Source organism: Pseudophryne corroboree, chromosome 5, assembly GCF_028390025.1.
Source record: "Pseudophryne corroboree isolate aPseCor3 chromosome 5, aPseCor3.hap2, whole genome shotgun sequence".
Lineage (NCBI taxonomy): Eukaryota > Metazoa > Chordata > Amphibia > Anura > Myobatrachidae > Pseudophryne > Pseudophryne corroboree.
Window position 1 is genome coordinate 844810073 of NC_086448.1, and position 18910 is coordinate 844828982.

General features: G+C 53.6%; 1 protein-coding gene across 1 annotated transcript in view; it reads left to right on the top strand.

Annotated features, from left to right (window-relative positions):
- Positions 1–18910, top strand: part of LOC134929703 (protein HEG-like) — a 70265-nt gene that overhangs the window by 35337 nt on the left and 16018 nt on the right. Inside the window, exons 3-4 of the mRNA XM_063925281.1 lie at positions 511–668; positions 13284–13326. Coding sequence (XP_063781351.1) covers positions 511–668; positions 13284–13326 — 201 coding nt within the window. The remainder of the gene's footprint in view (positions 1–510; positions 669–13283; positions 13327–18910) is intronic.

Below are 18910 nucleotides of genomic sequence, written 5' to 3' on the forward strand. Positions count from 1 at the left end.
ACTGATGATGGGTGGAGCTGTAATAGGGTGTACACAGTTGGTGGATGGAGCTGTGATAGGGTGTACACTGATGATGGGTGGAGCTGTGATAGGGTGACACTGATGATGGGTGGAGCTGTGACAGGGTGTACACTGATGATGGGTGGAGCTGTGACAGGGTAACACTGATGATGGGTGGAGCTGTGATAGGGTGTATAGTGATGATGGGTGGAGCTGTGATAGGAATTACACTGATGGTGGGTGGAGCTGGGAGGAGGTAATCAGGCAGAGGGAGAGGTGGCAGTCACTGGCTGAGTGAAGTGGGTGGGAGTGGGAGGAGGTAATCAGCTGGAAGGAGAGGTGTTGGGTGGATGGCAATGTGGAGGTAAATGAAGTTGGAGAGGAGTGAGGGCATTATGTGGAAGTGGGAAGATTATGTGGGTATGGGTACCTGTATGGGCGTATGAGTGTACATAAATCAGACACCCACCCTTTATAGGTGACCCCCCTGAGTCTATAGTAGTTTGATAGATCATCATTACTCCCCATCCTCTATCTAGGTCTCAGCCTTTGTGACTTTGCGATCTGTGACCCATCCTCCAGTGAGTGTGAGAGCCACGCCGGGCTAGTGACCTGTGACTGCCGGCAAGGGTACTATAAGAACAGCCCCACGGACCGCATCTGCAGAGGTGAGTCCACTTTCCTGCATGTCACTTGGCCTGTGATTCTGGATGATTCTGTCACACAGTGTTTTTTTTTTAATATATATGTATGTATACAAAATATACATACATATAGAACCCTCCAGGCAGGGATCAAGGGTACTACCCCGCGGACTATGGGTAGCCCAAAAGGGTCTTACCCATACTCCCAAATAGGAGGATTCCACACGGTGGCTTTTAATTTGTGCGACTCTGTCTCACGGCAGCTCCTAATTGGGGTGATTCTTTCACATGGCGGCTCTTAATCGGGGTGATTCTGTCACATGGCGGCTCTTAATCGGGGTGATTCTGTCACATGGCGGCTCCTAATCGGGTGATTCTGTCACATGGCGGCTCTTAATCGGGGTGATTCTGTCACATGGCGGCTCTTAATCTGGGTGATTATGTCACATGGCGGCTCCTAATCGGGTGATTCTGTCACATGGCGGCTCTTAATCGGGCTGATTTTGTCACATGGCGGCTCCTAATCGGGTTATTCTGTCTCACGGCAGCTCCTAATCGGGTGATTCTGTCACATGGTGGCTCTTAATCGGGGTGATTCTGTCATATGGCGGCTCCTAATCGGGGCGATTCTGTCTCGCAGCAGCTCCTAATCGGGGCGATTCTGTCTCACAGCAGCTCCTAATCGGGTTATTCTGTCACATGACGGCTCCTAATCGAGGTGATTCTGTCACATGGCGGCTCCTAATCGGGGTGATTCTGTCACATGGCGGCTCTTAATCGGGGTGATTCTGTCAGATGGCGGCTCTTAATAGGGGTGATTCTGTCACATGGCGGCTCCTAATCGGGTGATTCTGTCACATGGCGGCTCTTAATCGGGTGATTCTGTCTCCCGGCAGCTCCTAATCGGGGCGATTCTGTCTCACAGCAGCTCCTAATCGGGTGATTCTGTCACATGGCCGCTCCTAATCGGGGTGATTCTGTCACATGGCGGCTCTTAATCGGGGTGATTCTGTCACATGGCGGCTCTTAATCGGGGTGATTCTGTCACATGGCGGCTCTTAATCTGGGTGATTATGTCACATGGCGGCTCCTAATCGGGTGATTCTGTCACATGGCGGCTCTTAATCGGGGTGATTCTGTCACATGGCGGTTCTTAATCTGGGTGATTATGTCACATGGCGGCTCCTAATCGGGTGATTCTGTCACATGGCGGCTCTTAATCGGGCTGATTTTGTCACATGGCGGCTCCTAATCGGGTGATTCTGTCTCACGGCAGCTCCTAATCGGGTGATTCTGTCACATGGTGGCTCTTAATCGGGGTGATTCTGTCATATGGCGGCTCCTAATCGGGGCGATTCTGTCTCGCAGCAGCTCCTAATCGGGGCAATTCTGTCTCACAGCAGCTCCTAATCGGGTGATTCTGTCACATGGCGGCTCCTAATCGGGGTGATTCTGGCACATGGCGGCTCCTAATCGGGGTGATTCTGTCACATGGCGGCTCTTAATCGGGGTGATTCTGTCACATGGCGGCTCTTAATCGGGGTGATTCTGTCACATGGCGGCTCCTAATCGGGTGATTCTGTCACATGGCGGCTCTTAATCGGGGTGATTCTGTCACATGGCAGCTCCTAATCGGGGCGATTCTGTCTCACAGCAGCTCCTAATCGGGTGATTCTGTCACATGGCGGCTCCTAATCGGGGTGATTCTGTCACATGGCGGCTCTTAATCTGGGCGACTCTGTCTCACAGCAGCTCCTAATCGGGGCGATTCTGTCTCACAGCAGCTCCTAATCGGGTGATTCTGTCACATGGCGGCTCCTAATCGGGGTGATTCTGTCACATGGCGGCTCCTAATCAGGGTGGTTCTGTCACATGGCGGCTCCTAATCGGGGTGATTCTGTCACATGGCGGCTCGTAATCTTTGTTATCTGTCCCATGTCGGCTCCTAATCGGGTGATTCTGTCACATGGCGGCTCCTAATCGTTGTTATTCTGTCACATGGCGGCTCCTAATCGTGGTGATTCTGTCCCATGGCGGCTCCTAATCGGGGTGATTCTGTCACATGGCGGCTCCTAATCGGGTGATTCAGTCACATGGCGGCTCTTAATCGGGTGATTCTGTCACATGGCGGCTCTTAATCGGTTGATTCTGTCACATGGCGGCTCTTAATCGGGGTGATTCTGTCACATGGCGGCTCCTAATCGGGGTGATTCTGTCACATGGCGGCTCCTAATCGGGGTGATTCTGTCACATGGCGGCTCCTAATCGAGGTGGTTCTGTCACATGGCGGCTCCTAATCGGGTGATTTTGTCATATGGCGGCTCCTAATCGGGTGATTCTGTCTCACGCCAGCTCCTAATTGGGTGATTCTGTCACATGGTGGCTCTTAATCGGGGTGATTCTGTCTCGCAGCAGCTCCTAATCGGGGCGATTCTGTCTCACAGCAGCTCCTAATCGGGTGATTCTGTCACATAATCGGAGTGATTCTGTCACATGGCGGCTCTTAATCGGGGTGATTCTGTCACATGGCGGCTCTTAATCGGGGTGATTCTGTCACATGGCGGCTCCTAATCGGGTGATTCTGTCACATTGCGGCTCTTAATCGGGGTGATTCTGTCACATGGCGGCTCCTAATCGGGTGATTCTGTCTCCCGGCAGCTCCTAATCGGGGCGATTCTGTCTCACAGCAGCTCCTAAATGGGTGATTCTGTCACATGGCGGCTCCTAATCGGGGTGATTCTGTCACATGGCGGCTCTTAATCTGGGCGACTCTGTCTCACAGCAGCTCCTAATCGGGGTGATTCTGTCACATGGCGGCTCCTAATCGGGGTGATTCTGTCACATGGCGGCTCCTAATCGGGGTGATTCTGTCACATGGCGGCTCCTAATCGGGGTGATTCTGTCACATGGCGGCTCCAATCGAGGTGGTTCTGTCACATGGCGGCACCTAATCGGGTGATTCTGTCACATGGCGGCTCCTAATCGTTGTTATTCTGTCACATGACGGCTCCTAATCGGGTGATTCTGTCACATGGCGGCTCCTAATCGTTGTTATTCTGTCACATGGCGGCTCCTAATCGGGTGATTCCGTCACATGGCGGCTCCTAATCGGGGTGATTCTGTCACATGGCGGCTCCTAATCGGGGTGATTCTGTCACATGGCGGCTCCTAATCGGGGTGATTCTGTCACATGGCGGCTCCTAATCGGGCGATTCTGTCACATGGCGGCTCCTAATCGGGTGATTGTCTCACGGCGGCTCCTTATCGGGGTGATTCTGTCACATGGCGGCTCCTAATCGGGGCGATTCTGTCACATGGCGGCTCCTAATCGGGGTGATTCTGTCTCACGGTGGCTCCTAATCGGGGTGATTCTGTCTCACGGCGGCTCCTAATCGGGGTGATTCTGTCACATGGCGGCTCCTAATCGGGGTGATTCTGTCACATGGCGGCTCCTAATCGGGGTGATTCTGTCACATGGCGGCTCCTAATCAGGGTGATTCTGTCACATGGCGGCTCCTAATCGGGGTGATTCTGTCTCACGGCGGCTCCTAATCAGGGTGATTCTGTCACATGGCGGCTCCTAATCGGGGTGATTCTGTCACATGGCGGCTCCTAATCGTTGTGATTCTGTCACATGGCGGCTCCTAATCGGGTGATTCTGTCTCACTGCAGCTCCTAATCGGGTGATTCTGTCACATAGCGGCTCCTAATCGGGGTGATTCTGTCACATGGCGGCTCCTAATCGGGGTGATTCTGTCACATGGCGGCTCCTAATCGGGGTGATTCTGTCACATGGCGGCTCCTAATCGGGGTGATTCTGTCACATGGCGGCTCCTAATCGGGGTGATTCTGTCACATGGTGGCTCCTAATCGGGGTGATTCTGTCACATGGCGGCTCCTAATCGGGGTGATTCTGTCACATGGCGGCTCCTAATCGGGGTGATTCTGTCACATGGCGGCTCTTAATCGGGGTGATTATGTCACATGGCGGCTCCTAATCGGGTGATTCTGTCACATGGCGGCTCTTAATCGGGGTGATTTTGTCACATGGCGGCTCCTAATCGGGTGATTCTGTCTCACAGCAGCTCCTAATCGGGTGATTCTGTCACATGGCGGCTCCAAATCGGGGTGATTCTGTCACATGGCGGCTCCTAATCGAGGTGGTTCTGTCACATGGCGGCTCCTAATCGGGTGATTCTGTCACATGGCGGCTCCTAATCGTTGTTATTCTGTCACATGGCGGCTCCTAATCGGGTGATTCTGTCACATGGCGGCTCCTAATCGTTGTTATTCTGTCACATGGCGGCTCCTAATCGGGTGATTCCGTCACATGGCGGCTCCTAATCGGGGTGATTCTGTCACATGGCGGCTCCTAATCGGGGTGATTCTGTCACATGGCGGCTCCTAATCGGGGTGATTCTGTCACATGGCGGCTCCTAATCGGGCGATTCTGTCACATGGCGGCTCCTAATCGGGTGATTCTGTCACATGGCGGCTCCTAATCGTTGTTATTCTGTCACATGGCGGCTCCTAATCGGGTGATTCTGTCACATGGCGGCTCCTAATCGTTGTTATTCTGTCACATGGCGGCTCCTAATCGGGTGATTCCGTCACATGGCGGCTCCTAATCGGGGTGATTCTGTCACATGGCGGCTCCTAATCGGGGTGATTCTGTCACATGGCGGCTCCTAATCGGGGTGATTCTGTCACATGGCGGCTCCTAATCGGGCGATTCTGTCACATGGCGGCTCCTAATCGGGTGATTGTCTCACGGCGGCTCCTTATCGGGGTGATTCTGTCACATGGCGGCTCCTAATCGGGGCGATTCTGTCACATGGCGGCTCCTAATCGGGGTGATTCTGTCTCACGGTGGCTCCTAATCGGGGTGATTCTGTCACATGGCGGCTCCTAATCGGGGTGATTCTGTCACATGGCGGCTCCTAATCGGGGTGATTCTGTCACATGGCGGCTCCTAATCGGGGTGATTCTGTCACATGGCGGCTCCTAATCAAGGTGATTCTGTCACACGGTGGCTCCTAATCGGGGTGATTCTGTCTCACGGCGGCTCCTAATCGGGGTGATTCTGTCACATGGCGGCTCTTAATCGGGGTGATTCTGTCACATGGCGGCTCCTAATCGGGGTGATTCTGTCACATGGCGGCTCCTAATCAGGGTGATTCTGTCACATGGCGGCTCCTAATCGGGGTGATTCTGTCTCACGGCGGCTCCTAATCGGGGTGATTCTGTCACATGGCGGCTCCTAATCGGGGTGATTCTGTCACATGGCGGCTCCTAATCGTTGTGATTCTGTCACATGGCGGCTCCTAATCGGGTGATTCTGTCTCACGGCAGCTCCTAATCGGGTGATTCTGTCACATAGCGGCTCCTAATCGGGGTGATTATGTCACATGGCGGCTCCTAATCGGGGTGATTCTGTCACATGGCGGCTCCTAATCGGGGTGATTCTGTCACATGGCGGCTCCTAATCGGGGTGATTCTGTCACATGGCGGCTCCTAATCGGGGTGATTCTGTCACATGGCGGCTCCTAATCGGGGTGATTCTGTCACATGGTGGCTCCTAATCGGGGTGATTCTGTCACATGGCGGTTCCTAATCGGGGTGATTCTGTCACATGGCGGCTCCTAATCGGGGTGATTCTGTCACATGGCGGCTCCTAATCGGGGTGATTCTGTCACATGGCGGCTCTTAATCGGGGTGATTATGTCACATGGCGGCTCCTAATCGGGGTGATTCTGTCTCACGGTGGCTCCTAATCGGGGTGATTCTGTCACATGGCGGCTCCTAATCGGGGTGATTCTGTCACATGGCGGCTCCTAATCGGGGTGATTCTGTCACATGGCGGCTCCTAATCGGGGTGATTCTGTCACATGGCGGCTCCTAATCAAGGTGATTCTGTCACATGGTGGCTCCTAATCGGGGTGATTCTGTCTCACGGCGGCTCCTAATCGGGGTGATTCTGTCACATGGCGGCTCTTAATCGGGGTGATTCTGTCACATGGCGGCTCCTAATCGGGGTGATTCTGTCACATGGCGGCTCCTAATCAGGGTGATTCTGTCACATGGCGGCTCCTAATCGGGGTGATTCTGTCTCACGGCGGCTCCTAATCGGGGTGATTCTGTCACATGGCGGCTCCTAATCGGGGTGATTCTGTCACATGGCGGCTCCTAATCGTTGTGATTCTGTCACATGGCGGCTCCTAATCGGGTGATTCTGTCTCACGGCGGCTCCTAATCGGGTGATTCTGTCACATAGCGGCTCCTAATCGGGGTGATTATGTCACATGGCGGCTCCTAATCGGGGTGATTCTGTCACATGGCGGCTCCTAATCGGGGTGATTCTGTCACATGGCGGCTCCTAATCGGGGTGATTCTGTCACATGGCGGCTCCTAATCGGGTGATTGTCTCACGGCGGCTCCTTATCGGGGTGATTCTGTCACATGGCGGCTCCTAATCGGGGCGATTCTGTCACATGGCGGCTCCTAATCGGGGTGATTCTGTCTCACGGTGGCTCCTAATCGGGGTGATTCTGTCTCACGGCGGCTCCTAATCGGGGTGATTCTGTCACATGGCGGCTCCTAATCGGGGTGATTCTGTCACATGGCGGCTCCTAATCGGGGTGATTCTGTCACATGGCGGCTCCTAATCAGGGTGATTCTGTCACATGGCGGCTCCTAATCGGGGTGATTCTGTCTCACGGCGGCTCCTAATCAGGGTGATTCTGTCACATGGCGGCTCCTAATCGGGGTGATTCTGTCACATGGCGGCTCTTAATCGGGGTGATTATGTCACATGGCGGCTCCTAATCGGGTGATTCTGTCACATGGCGGCTCTTAATCGGGGTGATTTTGTCACATGGCGGCTCCTAATCGGGTGATTCTGTCTCACAGCAGCTCCTAATCGGGTGATTCTGTCACATGGCGGCTCCAAATCGGGGTGATTCTGTCACATGGCGGCTCCTAATCGAGGTGGTTCTGTCACATGGCGGCTCCTAATCGGGTGATTCTGTCACATGGCGGCTCCTAATCGTTGTTATTCTGTCACATGGCGGCTCCTAATCGGGTGATTCTGTCACATGGCGGCTCCTAATCGTTGTTATTCTGTCACATGGCGGCTCCTAATCGGGTGATTCCGTCACATGGCGGCTCCTAATCGGGGTGATTCTGTCACATGGCGGCTCCTAATCGGGGTGATTCTGTCACATGGCGGCTCCTAATCGGGGTGATTCTGTCACATGGCGGCTCCTAATCGGGCGATTCTGTCACATGGCGGCTCCTAATCGGGTGATTGTCTCACGGCGGCTCCTTATCGGGGTGATTCTGTCACATGGCGGCTCCTAATCGGGGCGATTCTGTCACATGGCGGCTCCTAATCGGGGTGATTCTGTCTCACGGTGGCTCCTAATCGGGGTGATTCTGTCACATGGCGGCTCCTAATCGGGGTGATTCTGTCACATGGCGGCTCCTAATCGGGGTGATTCTGTCACATGGCGGCTCCTAATCGGGGTGATTCTGTCACATGGCGGCTCCTAATCAAGGTGATTCTGTCACATGGTGGCTCCTAATCGGGGTGATTCTGTCTCACGGCGGCTCCTAATCGGGGTGATTCTGTCACATGGCGGCTCTTAATCGGGGTGATTCTGTCACATGGCGGCTCCTAATCGGGGTGATTCTGTCACATGGCGGCTCCTAATCAGGGTGATTCTGTCACATGGCGGCTCCTAATCGGGGTGATTCTGTCTCACGGCGGCTCCTAATCGGGGTGATTCTGTCACATGGCGGCTCCTAATCGGGGTGATTCTGTCACATGGCGGCTCCTAATCGTTGTGATTCTGTCACATGGCGGCTCCTAATCGGGTGATTCTGTCTCACGGCAGCTCCTAATCGGGTGATTCTGTCACATAGCGGCTCCTAATCGGGGTGATTATGTCACATGGCGGCTCCTAATCGGGGTGATTCTGTCACATGGCGGCTCCTAATCGGGGTGATTCTGTCACATGGCGGCTCCTAATCGGGGTGATTCTGTCACATGGCGGCTCCTAATCGGGGTGATTCTGTCACATGGCGGCTCCTAATCGGGGTGATTCTGTCACATGGTGGCTCCTAATCGGGGTGATTCTGTCACATGGCGGTTCCTAATCGGGGTGATTCTGTCACATGGCGGCTCCTAATCGGGGTGATTCTGTCACATGGCGGCTCCTAATCGGGGTGATTCTGTCACATGGCGGCTCCTAATCGGGGTGATTCTGTCACATGGCGGCTCTTAATCGGGGTGATTATGTCACATGGCGGCTCCTAATCGGGTGATTCTGTCACATGGCGGCTCTTAATCGGGGTGATTTTGTCACAAGGCGGCTCCTAATCGGGTGATTCTGTCTCACAGCAGCTCCTAATCGGGTGATTCTGTCACATGGTGGCTCTTAATCGGGGTGATTCTGTCATATGGCGGCTCCTAATCGGGACGATTCTGTCTCGCAGCAGCTCCTAATCGGGGCGATTCTGTCTCACAGCAGCTCCTAATCGGGTGATTCTGTCACATGGCGGCTCCTAATCGGGGTGATTCTGTCACATGGCGGCTCCTAATCAGGGTGATTCTGTCACATGGCGGCTCTTAATCGGGGTGATTCTGTCACATGGCGGCTCTTAATCGGGGTGATTCTGTCACATGGCGGCTCCTAATCGGGTGATTCTGTCACATGGCGGCTCTTAATCGGGGTGATTCTGTCACATGGCAGCTCCTAATCGGGGCGATTCTGTCTCACAGCAGCTCCTAATCGGGTGATTCTGTCACATGGCGGCTCCTAATCGGGGTGATTCTGTCACATTGCGGCTCTTAATCTGGGCAACTCTGTCTCACAGCAGCTCCTAATCGGGGCGATTCTGTCTCACAGCAGCTCCTAATCGGGTGATTCTGTCACATGGCGGCTCCTAATCGGGGTGATTCTGTCACTTGGCGGCTCCTAATCGGGGTGGTTCTGTCACATGGCGGCTCCTAATCGGGGTGATTCTGTCACATGGCGGCTCCTAATCGTTGTTATTCTGTCCCATGGCGGCTCCTAATCGGGTGATTCTGTCACATGGCGGCTCCTAATCGTTGTTATTCTGTCACATGGCGGCTCCTAATCGTGGTGATTCTGTCCCATGGCGGCTCCTAATCGGGGTGATTCTGTCACATGGCGGCTCCTAATCGGGTGATTCTGTCACATGGCGGCTCTTAATCGGGTGATTCTGTCACATGGCGGCTCTTAATCGGTTGATTCTGTCACATGGCGGCTCTTAATCGGGGTGATTTTGTCACATGGCGGCTCCTAATCGGGTGATTCTGTCTCACGCCAGCTCCTAATTGGGTGATTCTGTCACATGGTGGCTCTTAATCGGGGTGATTCTGTCATATGGCGGCTCCTAATCGGGGTGATTCTGTCTTGCAGCAGCTCCTAATCGGGTCGATTCTGTCTCGCAGCAGCTCCTAATCGGGTGATTTTGTCACATAATCGGGGTGATTCTGTCACATGGCGGCTCTTATTCGGGGTGATTCTGTCACATGGCGGCTCCTAATCGGGTGATTCTGTCACATGGCGGCTCTTAATCTGGGCGACTCTGTCTCACAGCAGCTCCTAATCTGGGCGATTCTGTCTCACAGCAGCTCCTAATCGGGGTGATTCTGTCACATGGCAGCTCCTAATCGGGGTGATTCTGTCACATGGCGGCTCCTAATCGGGGTGATTCTGTCACATGGCGGCTCCTAATCGGGGTGATTCTGTCACATGGCGGCTCCTAATCGGGGTGGTTCTGTCACATGGCGGCTCCTAATCGGGTGATTCTGTCACATGGCGGCTCCTAATCGTTGTTATTCTGTCACATGGCGGCTCCTAATTGGGTGATTCTGTCACATGGCGGCTCCTAATCGTTGTTATTCTGTCACATGGCGGCTCCTAATCGGGTGATTCCGTCACATGGCGGCTCCTAATCGGGGTGATTCTGTCACATGGCGGCTCCTAATCGGGGTGATTCTGTAACATGGTGGCTCCTAATCGGGGTGATTCTGTCACATGGCGGCTCCTAATCGGGCGATTCTGTCACATGGCGGCTCCTAATCGGGTGATTGTCTCACGGCGGCTCCTTATCAGAGTGATTCTGTCACATGGCGGCTCCTAATCGGGGCGATTCTGTCACATGGCTGCTCCTAATCGGGGTGATTCTGTCACATGGCGGCTCTTAATCGGGGTGATTCTGTCACATGGCGGCTTCTAATCGGGGTGATTCTGTCACATGGCGGCTCCTAATCGGGGTGATTCTGTCACATGGTGGCTCCTAATCGGGGTGATTCTGTCTCACGGTGGCTCCTAATTGGGGTAATTCTATCACATGGCGGCTCCTAATCGGGGTGATTCTGTCATATGGCGGCTCCTAATCGGGGTGATTCTGTCACATGGCGGCTCCTAATCGGGGTGATTCTGTCACATGGCGGCTCCTAATCGTTGTTATTCTGTCACATGGCGGCTCCTAATCGGGGTGATTCTGTCACATGGCGGCTCCTAATCGGGTGATTCTGTCACATGGCGGCTCCTAATCGGGGTGATTCTGTCTCACGGCGGCTCCTAATCGGGGGGTGATTCTGTCACATGGCGGTTCCTAATCGGGGCAATTCTGTCACATGGCGGCTCCTAATCGTTGTGATTCTGTCACATGGCGGCTCCTAATCGGGTGATTCTGTCTCACAGCAGCTCCTAATCTGGGCGATTCTGTCTCACAGCAGCTCCTAATCGGGGTGATTCTGTCACATGGCAGCTCCTAATCGGGGTGATTCTGTCACATGGCGGCTCCTAATCGGGGTGATTCTGTCACATGGCGGCTCCTAATCGGGGTGATTCTGTCACATGGCGGCTCCTAATAGGGGTGGTTCTGTCCCATGGCGGCTCCTAATCGGGTGATTCTGTCACATGGCGGCTCCTAATCGTTGTTATTCTGTCAAATGGCGGCTCCTAATTGGGTGATTCTGTCACATGGCGGCTCCTAATCGTTGTTATTCTGTCACATGGCGGCTCCTAATCGGGTGATTTCGTCACATGGCGGCTCCTAATCGGGGTGATTCTGTCACATGGCGGCTCCTAATCGGGGTGATTCTGTAACATGGTGGCTCCTAATCGGGGTGATTCTGTCACATGGCGGCTCCTAATCGGGCGATTCTGTCACATGGCGGCTCCTAATCGGGTGATTGTCTCACGGCGGCTCCTTATCGGAGTGATTCTGTCACATGGCGGCTCCTAATCGGGGCGATTCTGTCACATGGCTGCTCCTAATCGGGGTGATTCTGTCACATGGCGGCTCTTAATCGGGGTGATTCTGTCACATGGCGGCTTCTAATCGGGGTGATTCTGTCACATGGCGGCTCCTAATCGGGGTGATTCTGTCACATGGTGGCTCCTAATCGGGGTGATTCTGTCTCATGGTGGCTCCTAATTGGGGTAATTCTATCACATGGCGGCTCCTAATTGGGGTGATTCTGTCACATGGCGGCTCCTAATCGGGGTGATTCTGTCACATGGCGGCTCCTAATCGGGGTGATTCTGTCACATGGCGGCTCCTAATCGGGGTGATTCTGTCACATGGCGGCTCCTAATCGGGGTGATTCTGTCACATGGCGGCTCCTAATCAGGGTGATTCTGTCACATGGTGGCTCCTAATCGGGGTGATTCTGTCACATGGCGGCTCCTAATCAGGGTGATTCTGTCACATGGCGGCTCCTAATCGGGGTGATTCTGTCACATGGCGGCTCCTAATCGGGGTGATTCTGTCACATAGCGGCTCCTAATCGTTGTTATTCTGTCACATGGCGGCTCCTAATCGGGTGATTCTGTCTCACGGCAGCTCCTAATCGGGTGATTCTGTCACATAGCGGCTCCTAATCAAGGTGATTCTGTCACATGGCGGCTCCTAATTGAGGTGATTCCGTACATTCTGCCTATGAATAGCCACCTATTAGACGCCTCATTGCCGGCTGGGGACTGTTCTAGGCTGCCTGTTGGTGGGTATTACGCGCCTGATTCTGACATGACCACACAGTAACTGTCTCCGCCGGAAGCCGCAGAAGTGGGATTTACTACATCATGCCAAATTATCTACCTTCTCGGAACCTGACGCAGACTCTTGATTAGCGTAGCCCCCCCATTTCCAGAAGAGTGGGTGCTCGTCCCACATCTCGCCCACTTCCTGGTAAATATCGCGCTCCATGAAGGGGTGGGGGTAACTAGTGCTGCGAGTATATGCTAATCTTGTCATTTTGGCCCCGCCCCCTAGTCATATACGTGTGATCTGCCACCTGCTCCATACTGGCTGTACGACATCATTGAGAATACGCCCATGAGAGGGAATGTCTTTAAAGCAAACGCAGCGTTGCCACCCAGAAACGCCCATTTACCACAAGGCGAGGTCCAGCTCACACCCACCTGGCTCAGTATCGTCCAGAGATACACCTGCTAATGTACAGAGACGCCCCAGACACAGGCCGGACACACGTCAGCGGACGCCTAATACTAATGTCGCCCAGTTACCATGTGGCGTAGTCGCTGACTAGTGCAATGCATTGTGGGCAATTCTAATGACTTGAACCTTATTTTGCAGCATGTGCAAGCGGCTTCCAGCGGACAGAGGACCAGTGCGAAAGGTTTGTACATTGTTCCACGGCCCCACGTGGTATTACTTACAGTATGGCGCTCTGGGACCGCAGTGAGGGCTCGCAGGGAATTCTCCCGCCAGCATGGTGGGCAGAATGTGCAAACTGTGCCATCGACCACCAAACAGCGAGTGGCCACAAACAGCATGGCCATAAGCCCCACCCATCGGATAATGATGCGTATGGCGCCATGACATGATGCCAATTCATATACACCTGTCCCGCATCACCCGGACACTCGGGTGTGGCTGCAGAAGAGGGCGATAAGATTGCGGTCCTAGCCAGGTACAGAGCCCGGTTCCCAGCTGCACGCAGGTCCGAACGTGGCTGCATTGGTGATGCGTATGTCCCGCAAAGGGAATGTTAATGCGATTATGCTCGCGTCCTCATGGGCACGCCTCGGAATAGCGAGTAACTCAGAAACGCCGATTTAGCCACCACAGAGAAATGGCGCTGATGCATAATACCACTCGGTCTATTCACGAAGCAGTGAAAAGAGTGGAGAAGTTGCCCATGGCAACCAATCTGCAGCTCTGTATAACTTTATAGTATGCAAATGATCAATGTTACTTCAGTGCTGATTGGTTGCCATGGGCAACTTCTCTACTGACTCACTTCTCCACACTTTTCACTGCTTCACAAATAGACCCCAGAATCCTGCGTGGGATGAGATTGCAGCCCGGGGCACGTGCGCAGTACGCGATTAGTTGCTTTATGCCGACCTCCGTGCGTCTCAGGCCCGGAATGTATCATCCAGCAGTACTCAGTGACTGTGTGACAATTTGCAGCATTGTCCAGCAGAGGGCAGCAGCCATCTTCTGATTCCCATACCTAGCCACAGTCCCTCTGTGTCCCATGTTCTGCCCTCACCGCCCATTCCTTTACCTTGGGAACATCTATGGAAACTGGTGCACGGAAAAGGTGCTGTAACCATGCCCACCGGATTCTGCTGAGCAAGAAACCACCTGATAAAAGTTGGGACTGTAAATGTGGGGACTGGGGGACTTTACCAGCCAGCAGCCCTGCTAGAAGTAATAAACATCCTAGTGATATTTGGTGGACCCCCTTTATTCAAGTAAACCTTAGTTACCTCTTATACCAGTAAATAAAGACACGGAGACATGATTTTGGCAGAAAAATTGCTAGCTATTTATTTGACCCTAACCATAGCAAAACCTGTAATTGGAAAAAATTTGTTAAGATGCCGAATCAGCCGGCATAATGGTGGCAGAAAAAAGAACGGCTCTATTAAACTATTGGTAAACTTAAAATGGTAAACTGACCGAAACCGTCCAGCACCCTATCAAAACCGGTAATAGGTGTCAACACAACCCCCACAGTGACTTCCCACCGCTCCTGGGTGCCCTGCCGCTGCCTCCCGGATGGGTGGTCGAGCGGCCATTAAGTCGATGGAGGTGAGTGCACCTAAACCACATAACACTGAAACTTACTACCTATAAAAAACCATACAACTACAAACTGCCGTTCTTTTCCGCCAAAAGCGAAGGACTCCATCCCAGAGTCCTCGCACCGCCACCATAACCTACCCTAACTCCTGCAACACTAGGAACAGATCCTCCAGGAAAAACATCATCCCCTCATTGGATAGATGCACACCATCAGGCCGAAAAAGGTGTTTGTCTCGGAACCGAATCCTAGGGTGGCGAACCACTTTACCTCCGTGGGCCAAGACCCACTTCGCCACCGCCCCATTCACCTTTATCCTGGCCTCATCTATTACGCGTCCGTCCTTCACACCTCGCCAACTCAACCTTGGCACCATCAGGGAAAATACCAATATACAATCGGTCCATGCTGCGGCCACCCTTGCCAGATCTTGTATCATGGCCCACCGTAGCTCCAAGGAAGTCCCCTTCCCTAGGTCGTTGCCACCTAAGTGGACAACCAAAACCTTGGGAACTCCATGCTTCCTGGCCTGACTGACTAGTCTACTCAATAGATCTTTCCACATCATTCCTCGCCAACCAAGCCATCTGATTCCCTGACCTCCAGGAAACCTCTGAGCAGTATCAGAGGCCAAAAACCTTGCTGCCCAAAAGACATACGAGTGGCCGACCACCCAAATGGACAAGCCATCGGCGAAACAACCTGAATGGAAGGAAAAAGGGGTAAAATGCGTTACTATAATTCTACGCCATAAATGTAATTTTGTTAACCTGAAGGATCTGCCAAAAAGAAAAAATTTTTATTCCTAATGTCGCAGCAGACACGGCCTAGCCGATCTCCCGAGCTTCTAACCAATTTGAAGTAAAAGCGTTAAGACATTAAGGGAAAGGCAAAAGAAACAAAACGAAATTAAACAGAGGGGGGGGGGGGGGGGGGGAGGGGGTATAAAAAAAAGGGTAAAACATGAAATAACTCAGCTGGAGGTGAAAGCATAAAAACCTGCTGAGGGACTTAGATTAGAACAGATCAGCCTAATTAATGATTAGAATTCAGTCCGTCAAGTCAGGCAAAAATCGCAACATAACTCCAGACCCCCACTGCCGGCTCACGCCAGCAGCGGCGAGTGGCTAATCCCTGAGTAGGATCACACACGGGTAAACAAACCAACGTACAGCGAACATAACATATGCATAAACACCAAGCAAACATGATCTTACTTTAACTTTATGAAGGCCAGCTACGCTTAAGCAAAACATCTCAGGCGACGGGGCGAATGTACCGCTTATAACAGGACGACTTCCATCGTCCCACCGCCTGGATCTGGGCTCCCGAAAAACCCGCGGCCGCTGCCGCCGTAGCAGCCCCAATGCGGAAGGAGTGTGTACCGAAGTGGGAGGGGGAAAGGCCCAAGCTCGTCAGACAGCGACCCATCATCCACCGAAATTGGAACTTCGTTACTGGCAGCCCGTCATAGTGCAGCAACCACGACCCCCGACAGTCGGGCCTCACTGCCTCATATTGTACTGCCAACCGTACTGGGCATATGCTCTCCTCAAGTGCCGGAACCAGGGTGACCCATCGGCCCTTCCCCACCTGGTCCGTCTTAGAGCGTCGCAATCTGCACAGCAAGGACCTCCCACTCACCACTACGTCCTCTACCAGCATGCGCGAATCAGTTTGCTTAGAAGGCGCTACCAACTCCGATATCCTAAAGGCGCCGTGGTAAGCCATAGAGAACGCCAATCTAAAAAGCAGCGATTCGAACATAGATGATGCGATGGCTCCAACCGACCCAATGATGCCTGGCAGCAACCCCGCATCAATGGGCCGCCTTCTGTCAGGCGGCGTAGGTGCTACGCGCGCCCATCCTTTCATAGCCTTAAGCAGAATCCCACATTTTGTCAAATCGGGAACCCCTTTAATTCTGCAGAAGAAAGCAATGCCAGCCAAGTACCGGGACACCACCGCTCTAGACCTACCTGAAACATAAAGCTGCCAAATAAAAGAAAGCATCATCCGATGCCCGCTCTTACCTCGTTGCTTCCGTCCTCTAGCAAATTCTTCCCATTCGCTCCAGGCCTGCTTGTAAGCCTTAAGCGTGGATGGCGCGACCGAACGCAGTGCTAGACCTTCCAGTCCGGCTTGATGACCTGCCAGACATAACCGGGACAATGAAAACCTCGTTCCTGGGCCTCGGGAGCCAACCAGTAAAACCTCTCCCATTGTCCTCGCGATAGCGCGTCAGCGACCCCATTTTCTAGACCCGGTACGTGTTGTGCCCGAAACCACACATTCCTGCGCAGGCAAGTAAGCAGCAACTGCCCTAGCACCCGAAGCACTACCAGCGATTTTGCCCTCTGGTTGTTAATCGCGTGCACCACGCCCAGATTGTCGCATCTGAACAGGATGCTGCGATGCGCTAACCGCTCGCCCCAGATTTCCAGCGCAACCATGATGGGAAAGAGTTCCAGGAGCAGAAGGTCCTTAGTGAAACCCGCCTGGTGCCAGTCTGCTGGCCACGATGCCGCGCACCAAGATCCCTCAAGATAGCAACCAAAACCGGAGGCTCCTGCCGCGTCGGTGAAAAGCTGCAATCTGGCGCTGTCGACCGTTGGTGCCTGCCATATGCGCACACCGTTGAAATCCTCCAGGAACGAGGCCCATACTGCCAGATCCCTTTTTAACTCCGCGGACAAGCGTACAAAGTGGTGCGGCCTGGCACACCCCGCGGTCGCTCTTTCTAACTTCCGGCAGAAAACCCTGCCCATCGGGATGACCCGACAAGCAAAGTTAAACATGCCCAGCAAGGATTGCGCCTGCCGCAGCTTAACCTTACGCGAACCCATGAATTGGCCAATGGCTTCGCGAAGCTTAGCCACTTTGTCCAAAGGAAGGCGACACTCGCCTGACACCGTGTCGATCTCGATTCCCAGAAATGACAGGCAAGAGATCGGTCCCTCCGTTTTGTCCTCGGCCACTGGCACTCCGAAATGACAAAACAATGCTCGTATACTGAAAAGCAGGTTGCCGCACCGCGGCGAACCCGCCGGCCCCGTACAAAGGAAATCATCGAGGTAGTGGGCAACCCCGTGCCCACCCGACGAAGACTCCACGCACCAATGCAGGAAGGTGCTAAAACGTTCAAAATACGAGCATGAAACGGAACACCTCATCGGCAAACATTTGTCAATGAAATATTCCGACCCAATCCGGAAACCCATAAAACGGAATGAGTCCGGATGGAGGGGTAGCAACCTAAAAGCGGATTCGACGTCAATCTTTGCCATGAGGGCCCCAGCGCCGTAGCTGCGGACCAAATTAAGCGCCTCGTCAAACGACTGGTACACTACCGAGCAATGAGCCGGAGGTATAGCATCGTTGACCGAGGACCCCGCTGGGTAGGAAAGGTGTTGGATCAGTCGGAAGGACCCGGGTGTTTTCTTGGGTACCACTCCCACCGGGGAGATGACGAGATCCGCCACTGGGGGTGTTGCAAATGGCCCCTCCATCCTGCCCAGCCTGACCTCCTTATCGACTTTTTCCCGCAACACGAAAGGCAAGGCCCGAGCAGACTGGAGGTTCCTCTGTGCCCGAACCGTAACATCGCTCGCAACAGGCAAGCGGAAACCAAAACTAAAACCTTCGTATAAAAACCTGGCATCCTCCTTATTCGGATACCAATCCAACCATTTACGCATAGCCTTTAACCTAATTGGCGTTGGCGCCCTGTGGAGCGCCCCCGCCGGGTGTCCCTCTCGAGTAGGATTGCTTAGAACGGGGACCCTGCCGAGTATTCTTGAAGCAGGAGGAGGCAGGGTGGGAACCCCCGCAATGGAGGCAAGCGTGACGGAACCGACACTGCTTGCCGTAGGAACATGCAGCGTTGTTAAACGCGAAACATAATCATTTCGTTGCGGGCTGTTTCCCAGCCCGGACGGCCGACCTACCTGTCTTGGCCGACCCGCCGTCCGCGCCGGGCGCATGGGCGGACGGCCCAGCACGGTGTCCGTCCGCCCCTGCGCTCCGGGGCTCCTTGGCCTGCTGCGAGGCCCTGGTGACCTTAAGCCATACCTCCACGTCCTTGAAACCGAAGTCCATAACGTACAACCCGTCCTGCTTCTCCCGGAATTCCTCATCATACCTATGCCATTCGTTACCCGCCGACGTG